Source organism: Mastigoproctus giganteus, chromosome 1, assembly GCF_048544385.1.
Source record: "Mastigoproctus giganteus isolate SK-2022 chromosome 1, ASM4854438v1, whole genome shotgun sequence".
NCBI lineage: Eukaryota > Metazoa > Arthropoda > Arachnida > Uropygi > Thelyphonidae > Mastigoproctus > Mastigoproctus giganteus.
This window is the reverse complement of record NC_143575.1, coordinates 281,354,941-281,379,218: the sequence shown is the minus strand read 5'-3', so window position 1 is coordinate 281,379,218 and position 24,278 is coordinate 281,354,941. Positions and strand designations below refer to the sequence as shown.

The window sequence follows — 24,278 nt, the reverse complement described above, 5'->3', positions numbered from 1 at the left end:
AGAACTAGACAAACATTTGGAGTGAGTGTATGGCTGAAATTGTTTTTTTTTTTGGATGATGTATAAAACTTGCTTTCTTGCATCATTTGCCTTTACTAATGCTAATATAAGGGTGGATTGAGTTTTAGAAGGATTGAAATCAGCTAAGTTAATTTTGTCCCTCTAGAGAATTACCTGGAGATCAGCATTTAAGGAATTGGTAGAGGATACTTGAGTTGAAGCTGTTTGTGCAGGGCAAGGTTTCTCAGACTAGAAAATGGGATGCAATGTTCTAACATCAGTAAAACTCTGAATAGGATTTCCTGTCAGTGGTCATTAATAGACAAGAGGAAAAGAGTGTGGAGAAAGAACTGAACCTATCTTGGGCAACACCAGCATTAGTAGAGAAGTTAGAAAACAAAGAGCGATCTATCATCATCCCCAGTGGTGATCAGAAAGCAAGCTGGTACCCAATTACAAAAAAACAGTTTGAAAACCATTAGATGGAAGCTTATTTGGAAGACCTTTATGTCAAACATAACCCTTTTAAATGTTGAGAGCAACTGCTTGAGTTTCTACTAGTAAATTTTTCTACTTAATTTTCCATTTAACCAGTCAGTCAACACCAGTGAAATCCATACTTGCAAACATTGATCAGATTGAAGGTTTCCAGATCATTAAAGAGTTGGTGGTTAATTGATTTCTTCGTTACTTTAGAAGCAGTAGAAGTAAGTATAATGGGATAATTAGATTGGAAGGATTTGTCATCACTTTCAGAAACTTATTGGTTATCAGCAAAGTTCCAAGCAGAACTGAAAACACTTTTGGAATAAGAAAGAGAAGAAAGGCGAAACAGAACAGGAATAAACTCAGAAGCACAGGTTGAGAACAAGTGGGTTTATTCTCACAAAAAGCGTAGATTACCATCAGGACCCGGTGCTTTCTTAGTATTGTGATTGTTCAAAATACTTTTGTCATCATTTTGATTGAAGACTGTGGCAGGCATTGAATGGAGTGTACTGGTAATTCTAGAAGGTGGTTTACCAAGATCATTAATACAACAGTCAGAAAAAAAGTAGGATACTAGCAGGTTAGCTTTATCCTTGACTGAAGTGGCAGTAGAAGCATCTGGTTTTGACAGAGGTGGGAACAGAGATGGCGAAAAACCTGCGGCCAATAGCTTTGCCAACAGACCAGAATACTTGACTGTCACTTGGACAAGATGCAAGTTTTCTACTCTTTGCCTGTTCAAAATGTAGTTTATACTAATTAATAACTACTATATACAGTGAAATTTCTCCTAACGGACACCTCTCTTTAACGGACATCTCTACAACGGACATTTTCAAATTCCCCAACTCTCCTCTATTGGTTTTAATGTGTTTTCAGCTTCTGTCTAGCGGATATTCTCTGTAACGGACGCGGACAGGCAATCTGCATTGTTTCGTTTAGATTAGCACCCCAGAGAAACGTACCAACTGTGTGGTACTACACTTAAGGTGGTAGAAAATGAAAAAGACCTGGGAGTAATTGTGCAGTCAGATATGAAGTTTTCTGAGCAGTGCAGACAGGCTGCTAGGGCGGGTCATGGGGTTTTGTCAATGATATATAGGAATTTTACTAGCAGGGAGAAGGAGGTGATTGTCCCTCTGTATAAGGCAATGGTCAGGCCACGCCTTGAGTACTGCGTACAGGTCTGGAGGCCTCATTTTAGGAAGGATGTAGATTTGCTTGAGCGTGTACAGAGAAGAGCAACACGATTGGTGAGGGGAATGAAGGGATTCTCTTACCAAGAGAGGCTTAAGTTCTGCAAATTGCAGTGGCTGGAGACTAGGCACCTGCGCGGTGATCTGATTGAGGTCTATAAGGCCTTGAATGGGTTGAGCACGCTGAATTCTGATGGGATCCTTTCACTTGTTCAGATTACCAACCTACGGGGACATAAGTTCAAATTAAGAAAGGACAGATGTAGAATAGATGTGCGGAAATTTGCCTTTAGCCAGCGGGTGGTTAATTGCTGGAACAGACTTCCATCTGTCGTTGTGGAAGTTGATAGGTTAAATAAATTTAAGGAGGAACTGGACAGGCATTTGGAGGGAATGGTGTGATTTTTTTTTTTTTTTTTTTGGCTGATGCTGCATAAGCTCCTACACTTGCTTTCTTGCATCATGTGCCACTACTACTACTACTATTTGATCTCCCCATAACGGACAGCGGACGAGCTCACGGCCCTTTTTCTAGGAACTTTTCTTTCACGTATTGCCTCAATCGTGTGTTTATTTTCTATTTCTGATTCTCTGAATTTTATCAAGGTTTACGTCCGGGTTCTAAACCCTTTTTCAAGAATTTTAAGGCAGGTGTAAAACTTCTGATGAATTCGGTGTGTGCAGGGGGGGGGGGGGATTTTGTCGGCCTTTCGTCTTTTGAGTTTCAGTTTTCAGTTTTGTTCAATGTTGTGTGAAGTGCAAAATGCCTTCTCGTAAGCATTTAACTTTAAAAGATGAAGTCGAACTCATTAATGCGTATGATCGGCAAAAAAATAGTGTTCGCAATCTCGCTGCAAAATTCAAAATCGGGAAGACGCAGGTAAGCGACATCCTAAAGAAAAAAAAAATGACCTGCTCAAACAATTTTGGCAACACGTAAATGATCAGGTTCAAAAATCTGATCATTTACTGATCAGACCCGAAAACTGTTGGACTTCAAATTGACAATGTTACGTATGAGTGGTTTTGTCGCGCACATGCTAAAAAAATTCCCATTAATGGGCCTATTATTAGAGAAAAGGCTTTGGAGGTTGCGAAATCTATGGGAGTAAATGAGTTCAAAGCTTCTGTGGGATGGCTAGACAAGTTCAAAACTCGGCATAAAATTTCTTGGAAAACGGTAAGTGGTGAAGGTGAATCTGTTGATACTGGGGTTGTAACAGAGTGGACCATCAAATTGGAAGATTTATGTCGTGATTTTGAAGCTAAGGATATTTACAACTGTGATGAAACAGGGTTGTTTTTTAAAGCTCTTCCTGAAAAAAAAGTCTAAAAAACGAAAAGTGCCAGGGCGGAAAAATTTCTAAGGAACGCTTGACTGTACTATTGTGTACAAATATGCTGGGAGACTTTGAACAAAGTCTTGTTATAGGAAAACCACAAAATCCTCGTTGTTTCAAGGGCATAAAGTTGAATCTTTTGAATGTTGACTGGAAGTCTAATAAAAAAGCACGGATGACATGAGATATCATTAGCGAATGGATAAGTCACTTTAACCAAAACATGATTCATCAAAACAGAAAAATTATTCTTTTCATGGATAATGCTGCATCTCACCCACACATTGAATTGTATCATTCAAATCATTTTTCTGCCACCAAACACATCTGCAGAGTGTCAGCCCTTGGGTCAAGGGATAATAAAAAATTTTAAACTTCACTACAGAAAATGTATTTTAAGACATCTCATTGCAAACATGAACGTTGTAACATGTGCAAGTGACCTTGCAAAGAAACTCGGCATCCTAGATGCAATTCAATGGATTTCCTCTTCAGTAAACGCAATTAGAAAACAAACTGTTGTGAACTGTTTTATAAAGTCTGGCTTCTCAAACGCAAAAATTGAAGTTGTGAACAGCAATGTGGAGCACCAAGAAGAACAAGAACTTCAACATTGATAATGTACGATACTTCCACTACAAGTGACCCTAGCTACAAAGATATAGACTTAAACCTCACTACAGAAGATGGTGCTCTAGATATCAATGACATTATCATCGATATTTTTAGCATTAGCATTAGTAGAGGCATATGATGCAAGAAAGCATGCTTATTCAGCATCAGCCCAAAAAAAAAAAAAAAAAAAAAAACCCACTCCCATTTCACCCCTCCGTTCGTTTTCAAGAAGTTCCTCATGAGGATGAAGAAATGGAAGGAGGTCATTCTGTCAAAGAACATATTAATGACGAACCACCGATGAAAATAGAAACACTCATACAAATCAATCGTTTAAAAATGTTTTTCGCCGCTGAAGAAGATACTGAAGGACAATTCGATAGTTTCTTCACTCCAAACAAATGCTGAAAACAAAATTATCAGCCGGAAGAAGGTGCAGAAGAAAATAAGTGATTACTGTATGTATTTTTCTTAGGATAAAGTCATAATCACAACGTCACATAAAGTCACAATGTATCAACTCTGCGGTAGTACACTGACAGTGGTGGAGAATGAAAAGGACCTGGGGGTAATTGTGCAGGCAGATATGAAGTTCTCTGAGCAGTGCAGACGAGCTGCAAGAGTAGCTCATGGTGTCTTGTCAATGATATACAGGAATTTTTCTAGCAGGGATAAGGAGGTGATTATTCCCTTGTATAAGGCAATGGTTAGGCCACATCTTGAGTACTGTATACAGGTCTGGAGGCCTCATTTCAAGAAGGATGTAGAGCTGCTGGAACGGGTACAGAGAAGGGCAACAAGATTAGTAAATGGAACAAAGGGTTGCTCTTACGAAGAAAGGCTTAAGTTTTGCAAATTACAGAGTCTGGAGACTAGGCACCGGCGAGGTGATCTGATAGAGGTGTATAAGGCTTTGAATGGTTTGAGCATGCTCAATGCCAATGGGATTCTTCATCTTTCTCAGAATAATCACCTCAGAGGGCATAAATTCAAATTGAGGAAGGACGGATGTCGGATAGATGTGCGGAAATTTGCCTTTGGCCAGTGGGTGGTTGGTTGGTGGAGCCGACTTCCATCACTTGTCGTTGAAGTTGATAGCCTAAACAAATTTAAAGCTCAACTGGACAGGTATTTCGAACGAACGGAGGGGTGAAATGGGAGTGGTCTGTGTTTTTTTATTTTTATTTATTTATTTTTTTTTGGCTGATGCTGAATAAGCTTGCTTTCTTGCATCATATGCCTCTACTAATGCTAATGCTAATAATATGCATAGCACAATTGTATGTATATTATTTACAAAAATATTGTGCAAAATCTGTATATAATTTAATTTAATTTTACATTAAACGTTTAACGATTTTTCTTTCTTTCTTTTTTTTTTCTCTCTCAGACTTCTTGTTAACGGACACATTCTCGTTCCCCATGGCTGTCCGTTAAAGGGAAGTTTCACTGTAATTGTTGCAAGCTTTGGTGTAGGTAGAATATGCACCTGAAGATCTGGATACAAGTGAATTGTGGTATGCAACATTCTTGTTTTGAACAGCCTTAGCACATTTATTGGAAAACCAAGGTTTAGATAAAGGACAGGATTTTAAGGTGGAGTATGAAGTAAAGGATTTCATTCCTACAAGAATAATTTTACTGACATGATCTGAGCAAGCGTTGACATAAAAAGATTTGAAGCAGTAATCCGACCAAGGAAAATAAGAAAATAAATCTCACAGATCATCCTATTTTGCATTCGTGTAATACCAAACAACATTGGCCACAAGACAAAGGCTCCACTGGAGAAGAGACCATCACCAAGTAGTGATCTGCGGTGCCTTGAGAACCACTGACTTCAACTGTGTACTTAGAAAGGTTGTTTGTGAGAAAAAGATCAAGCATTTTGGCTGCATGGTTAGGATTGTCTGTTGTTCTGGTAGGTAAATCAGTTGTCTTGCGAGGTAATTGCAAAAAGCTTCAGCATTTCAACCAGCTGAGTCCGTGTGACTAGAAAATGAAAGCTATATGGAGTTGCGAACATTAAAATTACCTCACTATTAGGAAAGTTGCACTGGAGAAAGTCAAGTATCGAAGAGAGGCAGTCAGAGTTTTATGTCATTATTGGAATTGGGGGAACAACAAAGGCAACAGATGAATTTGTCAGAATATGGTAGACAGATTTTAGGCTAGAGAAAATCCAAAAAGAGGAGATTCCACATACATTCTAATCTCCGACAGGGAATATCACGTATGCACAAGTACCACCTTTTAAGTGAAAGGAATCATACAGCAAATAATTTGAATGACTAAGATGAACAGTGATTGCATCAGTTGATAATTGGTAGTCTGTCTTCAAAAGTACATAGGGTTTAGCAGACTGTGAGTTGAAATGGACATGATTGAAATTAGAACTGAGACTGCATATATTTGTGAAATGAACGAGGAAGATTTTGGAAGGTTTAGATCTTTTCAGAAATAAGTTTGTCCTATTAATTTGACAATTCATGATGTAAAAAAAAAAAGGTAAAGTGCAGCCATTATCAACCCACTGCAGGATGGAAGCCTCCTCAACAATTCATGTTGAGGGAAATGGACTGTAATCTGCCACGCTGGTCCAATGCGGGTTGGCAGATCGACCGTATTCAGCAGTCAGGGGCTTGAACCCCGGTCAACTCAAAGAGCGTGTGTTACTGCACTATCGCTCCTGACCACTCGGCTATGGAGGCCTTCAGTAGTAAGAAAAGTGAGGAAGATATACTATATGAAGTAATGAATTTTTTTTATATGCTCCTCGACATAATGCGGCCTTGACAATGCCCCCTCTCCCGCATACTTGCGACTCGGACTCCCTCCAATCACTATCTTGCAGAGTAGAAGCAGTGAGATTATACACTGTCTGATTTGTAAGTCCCCCTAGAGAGTTACCAATAGGTTTGGTCTGGTGGACTATATAGCAGCTGGCTAATTGAAGAGATGGGAGGGTTGCTGGAGCTTTGCTCTGAAGACTAAACATAAGTTCCACTACTTCAAGCCTCCACTAAGCAAAGTGGTAGTATAAAATCGGATAATGAGAGTCATCTACCACCTAGTATTGCCTGGTAACATAGAGGGGTGGCATTCCTCCATGTGGTGTTGGCATCACACCTCAACCCCTGCTTCCATTGGTTTGCACTTGAGTGGTTATCTCTGGTATGCTGGATGCCATATTTCAAGACTTGCACTTAGGGATTATACCAATGGTTACTAATAGTCCCACAATCTTGAAGGTGCAAGCAAAGGATTTGGCTGTCAGACTGACTTGACCATGCAGAAATTAGCTCCACCTGACTTGAGTGTCACCCGAATATCAGTTCCATTAGCATTTTAGACTTCCGGTAGCAAGCATAGCTTGGCATACCTGGGAGAATGTCTGTGACAGCCTCAAAGACTAAATCTGTTCATCAACAGAACTACCTCTCTCTATTGCTATTTATTATTTGTAGTTAACTTCAAGTTGCATCATCAATGAATGGGTACCTTTGTTTTTGTATAATTAATATTATTCATTAGTAGTTGCCATTAATATATAGTGGAAGAGTTATAGAATGATAAAATAAGAAGTGAATATATATGACAGTTTTTCTCAATTTTTTTACCTCATCCAATATTTATGTACCTTTGAACCATTTTTAAAAATTTTTTTGGCTGTAGTTAATAGTCTGCTGTGATAAACATTTTATCAAATTTTCCTAACTGTCATTATAGCAGACTTTGTGTGGATTTAAATGTATATAAGTTATTTTATTATTTATTTTTTTTTTTTTTTTGATATTTTTAAATGATGAATGTTTTGTGGATGTCTTCATTTATTTTATAGAACTCTTTATTGCATACAGAAGGCACAGAAGGGGTTAATTATGTAGCATACACCATCAACATTTGCATTTCCTTTGGGCGCCTCCGTAGCCAGGTGGGAAGGAGCAGCAGTGCGTACCACACGCTTCTTGATTAGACCGGGGTTCGAGCCCGTCACCACCAAATATGGTGGATGCGGAAAGGTCAAGGAATGACCACCGCATATTCCGGAGCAATATGGCCTTAGTTGCTAATGCTCCTAAAAACCAAACAACAACAACAGCATTTTCTTTTTGGAAATAAGAAAAGATGTGGGTAGCCAAAAAAATATCCATAATAATACTTTGCAGCTTAAACCTTTGGCTCTATAAGTGCAAACACCATTTCAAATTAAATTTATTTCAAAATATTTTTAGTAGTGACAAATGCAAGCTTATAATATAAGCCAAAAAACAGCACACGTTCACATCACCTATCTGTACCTGCCCATACCATCTAATACTTTGTCCACTTTAATTTATTCAGAGTACCCATTTCCACAATAACAGATGAAAAACTGTTCCAACAATCAATTACCTGCTCACTGAAATCAGACTTCCATATGTCTGTTGGTTACAAGACTGTAACCATCATTTACTGAATTTAAATTTGTCACCTCTCATGTATGTAGCATGAGCAAGAGGAAGGATGCAATCAAAATTGAGCTTACTCAATCCATTTAAACAACTCAATCACATCTCCTTTTGGGGGTGGGGGGGGGGGGTGCATGTGGTATTTTAGTTGAGATTGAGCAGTGTGTGTGCCATTTTTCTGGTTTGGTAGATTGGTGCTGTGTTTTTCTGGAAGTAATCTCACAGGATCCTAATTGCCACCTTCTGTTATTCAGTGAGGTCTCACAACCCCCCCCCCCTCCTTTCCGGGCTATTGTCAGTCTCTCGATGGCTAACTTTGGATTATGTTGACAGCCTCTCTGGTCATCATTATCCATGTCGATCTCATAATTTCCTCCAGTGTGATGTTGCTATAACCTCAAGGAGTTTGTTAGTACTAGGACTTCATAGTTGTTTTGGATGGTATTCTCTCTCTCTCTCTCTCTCTCTCTCTCATGGCGATTGCTTCAACCTCTTCAACATTGGAGAGGTTGAAATTGGAGCAGAATGGTATTAAGGGTAAGTTGCTACAATGGATAAAAGGAAGGTTAAGTGGGAGAAGACAGAGGGTGGTGATCTAATGTTATTAGTGGAGTCCCACAGGGTTCGGTGTCGGTGTTAAGTTCAGGAGCATAGGTTTTGAGAACAAGTGGAGAAGTACTATCCAGACCTTGAGCTTTCTTAGCATCAAGATTTGTGAAAATCCTTTTGACATGAGACCACCGGAGGCAGGGAATGGAGCATGCTAGGAATGGTGGGTGCTGTTTTACCAAGATCATTAATACATGATTTGGAAGAAAAATGGGATGCTAGCAGGTCAGCTTTATCCTTGGCTGAAGTGACAATAGAACCGTCTAGTTTTGACAGAAGTGCAAGCAGAGATGGACAAAAGTTGCGGCCAATGGCATTGGCAATAGACCAGAATGCTCAGCTACCATTAGGGCAAGAAACAAGTTTTCTACTCTTACCCTGTTCAAAATCTAGTTTGGACTGATTAATAACTGCTTTAGAATTGTTGCGAGCTTTGGTGTAGGCAGAAAATGAAACTGAAGACTTGGAAAAAAAGCTAGTTACGATATGCAATATTCCTTTCTTCAACAGCCTTAGCACATTTATTGGAAAACCAAGGTTTAGATAAAGAGGAGGTTTTAAAGTGGAGTGTGGAAGAAAGGATTCCATTCCTATGAGAATAATTTCACTGACATGATCTGAGCAAACGTTGATATCAGAAGTTTTGAAACAGTAATCCGACCAAGGAAAAGAAGAAAAGAAATCTCGCAGATCATCCCATTTTGCATTCTTGTAATGCCAAACAATAGAGGTTGGGAATAGCCATGAGATAAAGGCTCCATTAGAGAAGAGACAATCACCAACTTGTCATCTGACAAGCCTAGAGGTTGATTGTTGCGAGCATTAGTAGAGGCATATGATGCAAGAAAGCAAGCTTATGCAGCATCAGCCAAAAAAAAAAAAAAAAAAAAAAACCCACTTCCACTTCACCCCTCTGTTCGTTCAAAATACATGTCCAGTTGAGCCTTAAATTTGTTTAGGCTATCAACTTCAACAACAAATGATGGAAGTCGGTTCCACCAACCAACCGCCCGCTGGCCAAAGGCAAATTTCTGCACATCTATCCGACATCCGTCCTTCCTCAATTTGAATTTATGCCCTCTGAGGTGATTATTCTGAGCAAGAGGAAGAATCCCATCAGCATTGAGCATGCTCAAACCATTCAAGGCTTTATACACCTCTATCAGATCACCTCGCCGGTGCCTAGTCTCCAGACACTGTAATTTGCAAAACTTAAGCCTTTCTTCGTAAGAGCACCCCTTTGTTCCATTCACTAATCTTGTTGCCCTTCTCTGTACTCGTTCCAGCAGCTCTATATCATTCTTGAAATGAGGCCTCCAGACCTGTATACAGTACTCTAGGTGTGGCCTGACCATTGCCTTATACAAGGGAATAATCACTTCCTTATCCCTGCTGGAAAAATTCCTGTATATCATTGACAATACTCCATGAGCTACTCTTGCAGCCCATCTGCACTGCTCAGAGAACTTCATATCTGCCTGCACAACCACTCCCAAGTCCCTTTCATTCTCTACCACTGTCAGTATAGTATAACCACAGAGTTGATACGTTGCTCTGGGGTTGCTGTTTCCCATGTGTAGCACTTTACATTTGTCAATGTTAAACTTCATTTGCCACCTCTCAGCCCATCTGCTCAACCTTTCCAGATCCTGTTGCAGTAGCATAGTGTCAGTAGTGTCCTTGACAACCCTGCCAACCTTTGTATCGTCTGCAAACTTGGACATTAAGCTTGATATACCATCATCAATATTATTTATAAATACAAAAAACAATAATGGACCCAACACCGAGCCTTGAGGGACTCCACTAATAACATTAGTCCACGATGAGCAGTGTCCATTGATTACCGCTCTCTGTCTTCTCCCCCTCAACCACCCCTTTATCCTTAGCAGCAATTTGCCTCCAATGTCACACTGTTCCAATTTGTGTAGCAGTCTTCCATGTGCAACAGTATCAAAAGCCTTTCTAAGGTCCAAGTATATAATATCAAAGCTATTCCCTGCATCCAGTTCTTTTGTGACTGCATCATAGTATCCAATCAAATTGGTCAGGCAAGACTTCCCCTTAACAAAACCATGCTGTGTCCGAGCTATAACTGAAGTCTTGTCTAAATGATCCTGCAGTGCTTCTTTAACCAGTGCCTCCATTAATTTTCCTGGAACAGAAGTTAAGCTCATAGGTCTATAATTACTTGTGTCAGCCTTTGATCCTCCTTTGTGAATTGGGGTCACATTTGCACATTTCCAGTCTATGGCTACCTCCCCTGAGTCCAAGGAAGCTCTCATAATTATGGCTAAGGGTTTGCTTACTTCCTTTGCTGCCTCCTTTAATATAACTGCATAGATCCCATCCACCCCAGGTGCCTTTCTTTTGTTTATCTTCAACAGTTTCTCCTCCACTTTACTCCCAGTTATTTCAAGATTCTGTAGCTTACTACTAGAGTTGAATACACCTCTGGCATTTCACTCGCTGAATAACTCCTCATGTGTGAATGTCGATGCAAAATATTCATTTAGTTTGTTAGCTACCTGAGCAGGATCATCAACAGTTGACCCATCAATATCAAGTTCATGCATTAAGAATCTGCAGATAAAGGAACCACTAGGTGGCAGTGATCGCAGTGTGCTGAAGTGGAAGTTACATCAAAGAAGTAAATACCGTCGGGTAAAGGGAAGAGTTTTTGCTTTCGTGAAGGTGACTACAGTGGTCTGAGACAGTATATAAATTCTACACGGTGGGACCATCTGATGATGTTAGCAACAGCAAATTCAAAATGGGAAATTCATAGAATTAATCTTGGAAGCTAATAGGCTTTTCATCCTAACTAAGAAATATTGGCCTCCATAGCCAGGTGGGCAGGAGCAGCAGTGCATAGCACATGCTTCTTGATTAGACCGGGGTTCGAGCCCATGACCACCAAATACGGAGGATCCGGAAAGGTCAGGGAATGACCACCGCATATCGCCGGAGCAATATCGCCTTAGTTGCTTATGCTCCTAAAAACCAAATAATAACAACAACAGGAAATATTGTTCGAGATTTAGGCCTAAATGGATGTCTGATGAACAAATTAGACGCATGACAGAGAAGAAAAATTCATGGGATACATATAAATTAACAGGTGTCACAGAAGACTGTGATAGATATAAGCCGATCTGTAACAAAGTCACAAAGGAGGTTAGGCAGGAAAGGGCAGATTATGAGAAATCTTTGGCAAAGGATGCAAAGAGTTCTTTACTTATATGAACTCTAGAACGAAGGAGCTGAATTAGATTGGTCCACTTGATATCGATGGTTCAACTGTTGTTGATCCTGCTCAGGTAGCTAACAAACTAAATGAATATTTTTCATGTACATTCACACATGACTTATTCAGGGATTTTCAGAAGTTTGCCTTTAGTGAGTGGGTTGTTGATTGCTCTCACAAACTTCCATCATAGAAGTTGACAGCTTGAATAGATTCAAGGGAGAACTAGACAAACATTTGGAGCGAGTGGATGGGTGAAATTAGAAGGATGTATGAATGTGTTTTTTTTTTTTTTTTCTTTTGTCTGATGCTGTATAAGCTTGTTTTCTTGCATCATGTTCTTTTGCTAATGCTAATCAACAAAAAAAAAAAAAAAAAAGCCATCTGTCCACCCTCTTTAATAATATGTTTAACTCTTAATTATTTTTTCCAACAATCAGGACTTTCTCTATGAAAGCAAATGTTTGCACAACTCTTGTATAGTTTTGCTTTTTCAGTTAAATTTTATGTCCCCTTATTGTGTTAGAATTAGTAGTGGAAAATTATGAAAAACAATTTCCATTTCACCTATTCATTCCCTCCAATAGTTTGTGTAGTTCTTCCTTGAATTTATTAAGCTACCAACTTCCAGAACAATTTTTTTTTTCCAAGAAAGAGTTAAGATATCATCCACATTTAATTTACTCAATCCCTCTAGGGCCTTCAACACTCCATTCAGGTTTCCTTGCAGATGCTTAGTTCCAGATGCTACAATTTGTAGAATCAGTGTTTTATGGTAAAAATACCTTTTGTGGCTTTCACTAATCTTACTGCTCTTCTCCATGTCTCTTACAACAGATCCACATCCTTCCTAAAATGTTTCTAGCCTTGCATGAAGTACTCAAGATGCAACTTCTCACCTTATGCAAAGAGATAATCACCTCCTTCCTTGCTTGCAGAATTCCTATATATCATTGATAGCTGTCCTAGCTACATTTACCCCAAGTCTTCTTTATTCTCCACTACTGCGAGTGCAGTAGTGGAGAACAAAGCATTCTGGATTACTGCTACTCTTATGCTGTACCTTGCTTTTATCACTATAAAACCTCAATTGTCACTTCTCAGTTCATTTGTCTAATTTTTGTAATCCTTGTTGCAGCATCATACTCTGACTATTATTATTAATCACCCTGCCATACATCTACAAACTTGGAGATTAAGCTTCATATGTCTTCATCAGTATTGTTAGTAAATATTGAAAACAATGATAGGCCTAGAACTGAACTCTGAGGGACTTTGCCCCCCTAGTGACAAGTGATAGTTCCATATCCAAGCGATCTTTCGAGTGCTTTTTTCTACTGTTTTCCTAAGGTGAGTACTAGGCAGGTGACATTCAAGTCAAGCAGACCCAATTTTGGTGAAATCCAGATGGATTTGTGACAGCCAAATCCTCTGCTTGCACCTTTACGATGATGGGACTGTTTGTAATCCTGTGTATAACCCCCATGTGCAAGAACACTGTGGGTGACCACCCAGGTGTGAACCAATGTAAGCAGGACTCGAGGTGTGGTGCCCACACCACTTGGAAAAATACTGCCCCTCTGTGTTACCAGGAAATACTAGGTGGTAGATGACTCATCAATTGGCGCAATACAACCACTTTGCTTATTGGAGGCTTGAAGTGGTGGAACCCATGTTTAGTGTACAGGAACTGTACAGGGAAATAGAGTGGGCCAGTAAATCAGAGAGTCTTATAATGGGAGATTTTAATTTCCCAGATATTGAGTGGAATTTGGGGGCTGGTTACTCACGCACCAGCAGGGCTTTTGTGGATTTATTGGATGATTGTTTTCTACATCAGCATGTTCGGAAGGCAACTAGAGGGAGTAATACTCTTGATTTGATTATCAGCAGTGATTCTTCATGCATTAAGAATCTGCAGATAAATGAACCACTAGGTGGCAGTGATCACAGTGTGCTGAAGTGGGATTTACTCAAAGAGGTAACTACCATTAGGGGTAAAGGGAAGGGTTATTGCTTCCGTAAAGGCGACTACGATGGACTGAGACAGTATTTAAATTCTATACAGTGGGACCAACTGATGATGTTACCAACAGCAAATTCAAAATGGGAAGCATTCAAAGAACTTATCTTGGAAGCTACTAGGCTTTACATACCAACTAAGAAATATTGTTCAAGGTTTAGGCCAAAATGGATGTCAGATGAACTAATGAGGCATATGGCAGAGAAGAAAAATGCATGGGATACTTACAAATTAACACATGACACAGAAGCCTATGATAGATACAAGTTGATATGCAACCAAGTTACAAAGGAGGTTAGGCAGGCGAAGGCAGATTACGAGAAATCCTTGGCAAGGGATGCAAAGAAAAACAGCAAAGAGTTCTTTACTTATGTAAACTCTAGAAGGAAGGGGATGAATCAGATTGGTCCACTTGATATTGATGGGTCAACTGTTGATGATCCTGCTCAGGTAGCTAACAAACTAAATGAATATTTTGCATCGACATTCACACATGAGGAGTTATTCAGCAAGGGGAATGCCAGAGGTGTATTCAACTCTAGCAGTAAGCTACAGAATCTTGAAATAACTGGGAGTAAAGTGGAGGAGAAACTGTTGAAGATAAACACAAGAAAGGCACCCGGGGTGGATGGGATCTATCCAGTTATATTAAAGGAGGCAGCAAAGGAAGTAAGCAAACCCTTAGCCATAATTATGAGAGCTTCCTTGGACTCAGGGGAGGTACCCATAGACTGGAAATGTGCAAATGTGACCCCAATTCACAAAGGAAGATCAAAGGCTGACACAAGTAATTATAGACCTGTGAGTTTAACTTCTGTTCCTGGAAAATTAATGGAGGCACTGGTTAAAGAAGCACTGCAGGATCATTTAGACAAGACTTCAGTTATAGCTCAGACACAGCATGGATTTGTTAAGGGGAAGTCTTGCCTGACCAACTTGATTGGATACTATGATGCAGTCACAAAAGAACTGGATGCTGGGTATAACTTTGATATTATATACTTGGATCTTAGAAAGGCTTTTGATACTGTTGCACATGGAAGACTGCTACACAAATTGGAGCAGTGTGACATTGGAGGCAAATTGCTGCTATGGATAAAGGGGTGGTTGAGGGGGAGAAGACAGAGAGTGGTAATCAATGGACACTGCTCATCGTGGACTAATGTTATTAGTGGAGTCCCTCAGGGCTCAGTGTTGGGTCCATTATTGTTTTCTGTATTTATAAATGATATTGATGATGGTATATCAAGCTTAATATCCAAGTTTGCAGATGATACAAAGGTTGGCAGGGTTGTCAAGGACACTACTGACACTATGCTGCTGCAACAGGATCTGGAAAGGTTGAGCAGATGGGCTGAGAGGTGGCAAATGAAGTTTAACATTGACAAATGTAAAGTACTACACATGGGAAAAAGCAACCCCAGAGCAACGTATCAACTCTGTGGTACTACACTGACAGTGGTAGAGAATGAAAGGGCCTTGGGGGTGATTGTGCAGGCAGATATGAAGTTCTCTGAGCAGTGCAGACGGGCTGCAAGAGTAGCTCATGGAGTATTGTCAATGATATACAGGAATTTTTCCAGCAGGGATAAGGAGGTGATTATTCCATTGTATAAGGCAATGGTCAGGCCACACCTAGAGTACTGTATACAGGTCTGGAGGCCTCATTTCAAGAAGGATGTAGAGCTGCTGGTACGAGTACAGAGAAGGGCAACAAGATTAGTGAATGGAACAAAGGGGTGCTCTTACGAAGAAAGGCTTAAGTTTTGCAAATTACTGTGTCTGGAGACTAGGCACCAGCGAGGTGATCTGATAGAGGTGTATAAAGCCTTGAATGGTTTAAGTATGCTCAATGCTGATGGGATTCTTCCTCTAGCTCAGAAAAATCACCTGAGAGGGCATAAATTCAAATTGAGGAAAGACAGATGTAGGATAGACGTGCGGAAATTTGCCTTTAGCCAGCGGGTGGTTTGTTGGTGGAACAGACTGCCATCCCTTGTGGTGGAGGTTGATAGCCTAAATAAGTTTAAGGCTCAGCTGGACAGGTATTTTGAACGAACAGAGGGGTGAAGTGGAAGGGTTTTTTTTTTTTTTTTTTTTTTTGTGGCTGATGCTGCATAAGCTTGCTTTCTTGCATCAAATGCCTCTACTAATGCTAATGCTAAAACCATGCTGTGTCTGAGCTATAACTGAAGTCTTGTCTAAATGATCCTGCAGTGCTTCTTTAACCAGTGCCTCCATTAATTTTCCTGGAACAGAAGTTAAGCTCACAGGTCTATAATTACTTGTGTCAGCCTTTGATCCTCCTTTGTGAATTGGGGTCACATTTGCACATTTCCAGTCTATGGGTACCTCCCCTGAGTCCAAGGAAGCTCTCATAATTATGGCTAAGGGTTTGCTTACTTCCTTTGCTGCCTCCTTTAATATAACTGGATAGATCCCATCCACCCAGGGTGCCTTTCTTGTGTTTATCTTCAACAGTTTCTCCTCCACTTTACTCCCAGTTATTTCAAGATTCTGTAGCTTACTGCTAGAGTTGAATACACCTCTGGCATTCCCCTTGCTGAATAACTCCTCATGTGTGAATGTCGATGCAAAATATTCATTTAGTTTGTTAGCTACCTGAGCAGGATCATCAACAGTTGACCCATCAATATCAAGTGGACCAATCTGATTCATCCCCTTTCTTCTAGAGTTTACATAAGTAAAGAACTCTTTGCTGTTTTTCTTTGCATCCCTTGCCAAGGATTTCTCGTAATCTGCCTTCGCCTGCCTAACCTCCTTTGTAACTTGGTTGCATATCAACTTGTATCTATCATAGGCTTCTGTGTCATGTGTTAATTTGTAAGTATCCCATGCATTTTTCTTCTCTGCCATATGCCTCATTAGTTCATCTGACATCCATTTTGGCCTAAACCTTAAACAATATTTCTTAGTTGGTATGTAAAGCCTAGTAACTTCCAAGATAAGTTCTTTGAATGCTTCCCATTTTGAATTTGCTGTTGGTAACATCATCAGTTGGTCCCACTGTATAGAATTTAAATACTGTCTCAGTCCATCGTAGTCGCCTTTACGGAAGCAATAACCCTTCCCTTTACCCCTAATGGTAGTTACCTCTTTGAGTAAATCCCACTTCAGCACACTGTGATCACTGCCACCTAGTGGTTCATTTATCTGCAGATTCTTAATGCATGAAGAATCACTGCTGATAATCAAATCAAGAGTATTACTCCCTCTAGTTGCCTCCCGAACATGCTGATGTAGAAAACAATCTTCTAATAAATCCACAAAAGCCCTGCTAGTGTGTGAGTAACCAGCCCCCAAATTCCAGTCAATATCTGGGAAATTAAAATCTCCCATTATAAGACTCTCTGATTTACTGGCCCACTCTATTTCCCTGTACAGTTCCTTATTATACTCATCAGAGTCATTAGGCCTATAGCACACTCCTACTGTCAATTTTGATCTCCCAATGCTTGTGTCACACCAAACTGACTCAACACTGCACTGTCCGGCGATGTCGACTGGCTTCACTTCCTTGGTTTTTTATGTGTTTCTTAACTAATAGCATAACCCCTCTCCCCTTCCTATCCTGTCTATCCTTTCTAGCAGGGCCACTGATTGCTATGCATGTGGAGAAGAGATTTTAGACTCCCTTAGCAGTCTGTCCGTGAAGCATTTTACTAGAGCCCCTGATAAGAGGGATCTTACATTCAGCACTTTTTCTATTTGTGATGGAAGGCATGTTATTATAAAAGATGAGTAGGCGGGACACTGTGTCTTCAGAGAACGGACATCCACACCGAAACCATATTCTTTTTTAATTAAGTTGATAAGATCTTCAGATTTAGTGGCGAGTCCAAGCCTCGAAACAAAAATTCAGTCTTTAGTGGGAATAATTGTGATATTGTACTTTTGTTTGAGTAATTGAGATTTATCTGTGTTAGTTACATTCTGAGTTTGGTATATTTTGGCTGGAAGCTTGGAGAAAGTAGCTTGAGATATAGAGGCTTTAGCATTTTCTGAGGGTTTGTTCTGTTTTGATCTTTGTGTGGTATTTGAGACTGGCAATCAGAAGCAGGTTTACTCACTGTGGCTTCAGACCTATAGGCAGGCTTTAAGACCTCATTAGATGTGGTGGAGCAATTGTTTTTGCATATGTTGCCTTAACTAATGTTGAAGATGATTCCCCTTGGTGACTCGGAGCTTGTAAAGTATAGGTACAAGCAGAAGTAATCTGCAGGGGAGAGCAGGTAGTGAGATCAGTTCAATTTATATCAGAAGAATAATCTGACAGTGTCTGTTTGGCCGTAAATTGCTCTGTAGAATGACTTGAATCATGAATGTTAACTGGCTTTGGCAGATTAATATTTGCAGCTGTAGGAGTATTGAGGCCATTGGAAGATGAAAATCTGGTCTCAATACTGAGGGTATCGTCAGGTAATGGAGAATTCTTGGATAAAACATTACTTTCAAGAGTAGGTTCAGAGTTTGCAACAGTAGGAGTACTGAGCCACGTGGAAAATGAAGATCCGGTCATTTGAAGTGCTTACATTTGAAACTGAATGTTTAATTTCCTGTCGTGAACATTTTACATTTTTTACACTGTCTCTCTTAAATTTTACTCATATATTTTAAGAATATTTTAGGAATTTAAGATGCCATTACAAATTAAGGCCTTCATTTTTGGGCGGAAATAACACTTAAATCTTAAAAACACACTTGTGAACTATTGATGTCTTGTCCTTCTGGGTCACCATTTCATCAATTGAACCATCAATAACAGAAATGGCAATCTTGGAGCACAAGGCATTCAATCTAATCTCTTTTGTTTTGAGAACTTTATCACTTCTTTCAGCCTAGTTTAAAGTCTTAAAAATGGCATGAAACATGTGTTTCCTAAATTATTGCAAAATAATAAGTGAAATTTATGTTTTCTCTTAGTCAGTGGATTTTATTATAGAGCTTGGCAGCACACATGAGAAATGATGTCAATTATCTTCCTGAGATTCTGTAATTTTTTTTCACAGAATCAGAAACATGAAACAATACAAATGATTGAAAACTGAACATGACTTAATTAAGAAAAGTTACTGTAGTGGTTGTATTAAGTGCAATAGCATTTAAAACTTTTTAATGACATTGCTTCGACTGATGCTTTTGAACATTTTTATTACCTTTCAGTATTTTTCAATTATATTATGAAGTAGATCAGAGTGACCAACTTTAAGTGTGGCATATGTTTTAATACATATGCAAGGAAATAGCATTTTTTTTTCACATTAAATTAATTAAACCAGACATTTACTCCAGATAATTTCTCAATAATAACTTCATTACTTTTCTAGTATATAAATGTAATTGAACCTGTCTTATCAGCTGTAAATGCTATATCTACTCGTGCCTGGCAGCTCCTCCAGGAGGTGTCTCGAAATGAGGCTACATCTCAACATTCGGCTGTCCTACAGGTAATATTTTGTTTTTTTTATATTTTGCTTATGTAATTTAATTTTTAGAAAAAAATTTTGCCATTTTGGAAAAATAACTTTGGCAAATGACATTATTTAGTATGATCTCTAAGATGACTATATTTCTTAGAATAAATTCTAGGCCATAAGCCCTTTACAATAGAAAATAAGAAAATTAAAACGATTATAAAAACATTTCATTTAGTAATATTTATCATGCAAACGGATTTTTTATACATCTGTTTGTATTTTAATAAGTGTTTCACTGTATACTGGACTATTGATTTTTTTTTTTTTTTCCTTCGAGATTTTTCTGCCATTACTTTGGTCTCATTGCAGCAGCTTGCTGTTGCACTAAGGAGCAGGTGTCCCACTGGAACACCCTGGAATTCCTTGGTGGTATATGCGTGAGGTCTTATAAGCAGCAAGGCTTAGTGAATATATAATCTCCATAGATTTTAAACTTTGTCTTAATGAAAGGGATGCTGCAAGCATATGTGCACACATACTGGTGAAGCAAACTCATCAGCTAATTTTATATATTATTCATTCATGTCTGAGGTCGAGGGTTTCCTGTGCGGACGTGCCTTTCTGCCGCTCTTGGAATAGAGAAGTTTTTTCTGATTTATTTTCTGCTTTATTAGTTTAAATTGACATATTAACTTATTTCTAGAGTAGCTTTATATTCCTATTTACGGTACTTAAAGTTAAAATAACTTAGATAGAGATTTTGTAGGTATTACTTAGTATCGGAAAGGGTATCAAATCCACGTGTTTACCGTTCATAAACGGCCGCCATTGTTACGTGAAAATTAATCAGTAAAATCTATTAATCTTGTCGAACTTCATTGGCAATTAAATTGTAATTTTAACTATACATATAACCACTTAGGTTACGGAACATAAATAATTAGTAAAAATAAATAATTAATACATAACTTGATACAGAAGTTATATAAAGGGATTTCGTAGATAACACTCGTTACTGAAGCGCGATACAGCATATCCGGAATTCGATAGCATTAGCTTTGTATAGTATAGTGCTTAATATAATATTGTCAATTAATCAGTACATCTATTAATCTTGTTAAACTTCATTGTCAATTAAATTGTACTTTAACTATATATATATAACGACTTAGAGTACAAACGTAACAAATAATTAATACATACTTGATACGGAAGTTATATAAAGGGAACTCGTAGATAACACTCGATACCGAAAAATAAATATAGCGTTATAACTGTGTTAAGATACAAGTTTAAGGTTTTAATTTTGTTCTGAAATTGTAATTTTATTGACATTTAAATCGAAATCATGACTCTGACCAGAGCAGCAAAGCAAAAGGCTCAAGCTAATGGGAGTGCTGTGACTCAGGGGAGAACTGAGGGGGGCGGTTGCCCCCTGAATCATGGCCTTTTAAGATGCAATGTTTGCTTGATGTTTGCGGAGCAATCGGGTACGGGACATGATACTGCCATGGGGGATGTCTTTGTGTGTGCACGATGCAAGGAGTGCAAGGAAATTAGGCGACAACTCGGCGTTGTTATGGGCCTATATGAGACCTTGAAGGACAGGGTGGATGCCCTCGAAGGAAATAAATTGAGGGGCCCATCAAGCTCTCAGCTGCCCACATCAACACCAGAGCTTGGACTTGGTCATCTTGCAACACAGAGGCAGCCCCCAAGGCAGAATGCGCTGGTCCAACAGGAACTAGTAGTTGTTGGTGACTCAATTGTCAGGGAAACGGGGAACATGCTTTGTAAAAAGGATAGGTGGAACAGGACCAGGGGCAAAGGTTGATGACGTTGTAGAGCAGATATCATCTTTTAAGGGCACAAAAGGTGATATAGTTGTACACGTTGGCACTAATGATATTAAGAGTAGGAGACCAGCGGAATTACTTAACAAGTACAGGTCACTGTTGAAAAAAAGCCGTGAAGTAGGGTTGAATTTGAAAGTGTCTGCAATTCTGCCCAGACACGATAGGAGGGAGTATATGATGAGAGCCTTGTCGATCAATTCGGCCCTGGAAAGATTGTGCAAGGCTCGAGGGGTAGAATTTTTTTCAGCCTGGACTGTACTTGTTAACAGGAGAGATTGCTTCTACAGGGATGGGATACACTTAAATAGAAAGGGTGCAAGAATATTTGCTGATGCTATCGAGGCAGTGTTAGGTGGGTCGGAAAACTGCTAGCTTGGGGGGAGACAAAGACTAATGGATTAACAGTAGCCACTGGCAGAGGTGAAAGAGATTCTTGCACTGCTTCTATTGGAATGAGCAGAAGCCTGAAAAACAAGATGCAGGATATTTCAGAGGCTGCTGGAAGTCATTGCGGTACAAGTAAACACATGGGTTGTGTTAGGGTAGCTAAGAATAGAAACAGGTGCATGTATACTTGCGTGTACACTAATGCTAGGAGTTTAGTAAATAAATTTGATGAATTTGAGGTATTACTCAAAACATCAAAGGCAGATATTGTTGGGATATCAGAGACGTGGTGTCACACAGATATAAGGAATGCAGAACTCTAATTTGGGGAGTACAACGTCTACAGAAAGGATAGACAGGATAGGAAGGGAGGAGGGGTTATGCTATTAGTTAAAAAAACACATAAAATCCAAGGAAGTGAAGCCAGTTGACATCGCTGGACAGTGCAGTGTTGAGTCAGTTTGGTGTGACATAAGCATAGGTAAATCAAAATTGAGAGTAGGAGTGTGCTATAGGCCTAATGACTCTGATGAGTATAATAAGATACTGTACAGGGAAATAGAATGGGCCAGTAAATCAGAGAGTCTTATAATGGGGGATTTTAATTTCCCAGATATTGACTGGAATTTGTGGGTTGGTCACTCACACACTAGCAAGGCTTTTGTGGATTTATTGGATGATTGTTTTCTACACCAGCATGTTCGGGAGGCAACTAGAGGAAGTAATACTCTTGATCTGATTATCAGTAGTGATTCTTCATGCATTAGGAATCTGCAGATAAATGAACCACTGGGTGGCAGTGAACACAGTGTGCAGAAGTGGGATTTACTCAAGGAGGTAACTACCATCAGAGGTAAAGGGAAGGGTTTTTGCTTTCGTAAAGGCGACTATGATGGTCTGAGACAGTATTTAAATTCTATACAGTGGGACCAACTGATGATGTTACCAACAGCAAATTCAAAATGGGAAGCATTCAAGGAACTAATCTTGGAAGCTACCAGGCTTTACATACCAACCAAGAAATATTGTTCAAGGTTCAGGCCTAAATGGTTGTCAGATTAACTAATGAGACATATGGCAGAGAAGAAAAATGCATGGGATACATACAAATTAATGGGTGACGTGGAAGCCTATGATAGATATAAGTTGGTCTGTAACCAAGTCACAAAGGAGATTAGGCAGGCAAAGGCAGATTATGAGAAATCCTTGGCAAAGCATGCAAAGAAAAACAGAAAAGAGTTCTTTACGTATTTAAACTCAAGAAGGAAAGGGATGAATCAGATTGGTCCACGGGATGTTGATGGTTCAACAGTTGAGGATCCAGCTCAGGTGGCTAACAATCTAAACGAGTATTTTGCATCTACATTCACACATGAGGAGTTATTCAGGAAGGGGAATGTCGTAGGTGAAGTAAACATTGGCAGTGAGCTAGATGATTTTCTAATAACTGAGAGGAAAGTGGAGGAGAAATTGTTGAGGATAAACATAAAAAAGGCACCCGGAGTGGATGGGATCTATCCAGTTATATTAAAGGAGGCAGCAAAGGAAGTAAGCAAACCCCTAGCCATAATTATGAGAGCTTCTTTGGACTCAGGGGAGAGGTACCCATGGACTGGAGATGTGCAAATGTAACCCCAATTCACAAAGGAGGATCAAAGGCTGACACAAGTAATTATAGACCTGTTAGTTTAACTTCGGTTCCAGGAAAATTAATGGAGGCACTGGTTAAAGAAGCACTGCAGGATCATCTGGACAAGAATTCAGTCATAGCTCAGACACAGCATGGGTTTGTTAAGGGCAGGTCTTGTCTGACCAATTTGATTGGATACTATGATGTAGTCACAAAAGAACTGGATGCAGGGAATAACTTTGATATTATATATTTGGATCTTAGAAAGGCTTTTGATACTGTTGCGCATGGAAGACTGCTGCACAAATTGGAGAAGTGTGGCATTCGAGGCAAATTGCTGCTATGAATAAAGGGATGGTTGAGTGGCAGAAGACAGAGAGTGGTAATCAATGGACACTGCTCAACGTGGACTAATGTTATTAGTGGAGTTCCTCAGGGTTCAGTGTTGGGTCCATTGTTGTTTTCTGTATTTATAAATGATATTGATGATGGTGTATCAGGCTTAATGTCCAAGTTTGCAGACGATACAAAGGTTGGCAGGGTTGTTAAGGACACTACTGATACTATGCTGCTGCAACAGGATCTGGAAAGGTTGAGCAGATGGGCTGAGAGGTGGCAAATGAAGTTTAACATTGACAAATGTAAAGTACTACATATGGGAAACAGTAACCCCAGATCAACGTATCAACTCTGTGGTACTATGCTGACAGTGGTAGAGAATGAAAAGGACCTGGGGGTAATTGTGCAGGCAGATATGAAGTTCTCTGAGCAGTGCAGACGAGCTGCAAGAGTAGCTCATGGTGTCTTGTCAATGATATACAGGAATTTTTCTAGCAGGGACAGGGATGTGATTATTCCCTTGTATAAGGCATTGGTCAGGCCACACCTTGAGTACTGTATACAGGTCTGGAGGCCTCATTTCAAGAAGGATGTACAGCTGCTGGAACGAGTACAGAGAAGGGCAACAAGATTAGTGAATGGAACAAAGGGTTGCTCT

The 24,278-nt window shown here is 39.5% G+C and overlaps 1 protein-coding gene across 2 annotated transcripts in view; it reads left to right on the top strand.

The window, feature by feature from the left end:
- Positions 1 to 24,278, top strand: part of Mvk (Mevalonate kinase) — a 168,137-nt gene that overhangs the window by 121,474 nt on the left and 22,385 nt on the right. For both annotated transcript variants that reach the window (XM_090386726.1, XM_090386719.1), the window contains exon 7: positions 19,319 to 19,438. In XM_090386726.1, coding sequence (XP_090242852.1) covers positions 19,319 to 19,438 — 120 coding nt within the window. The remainder of the gene's footprint in view (positions 1 to 19,318; positions 19,439 to 24,278) is intronic.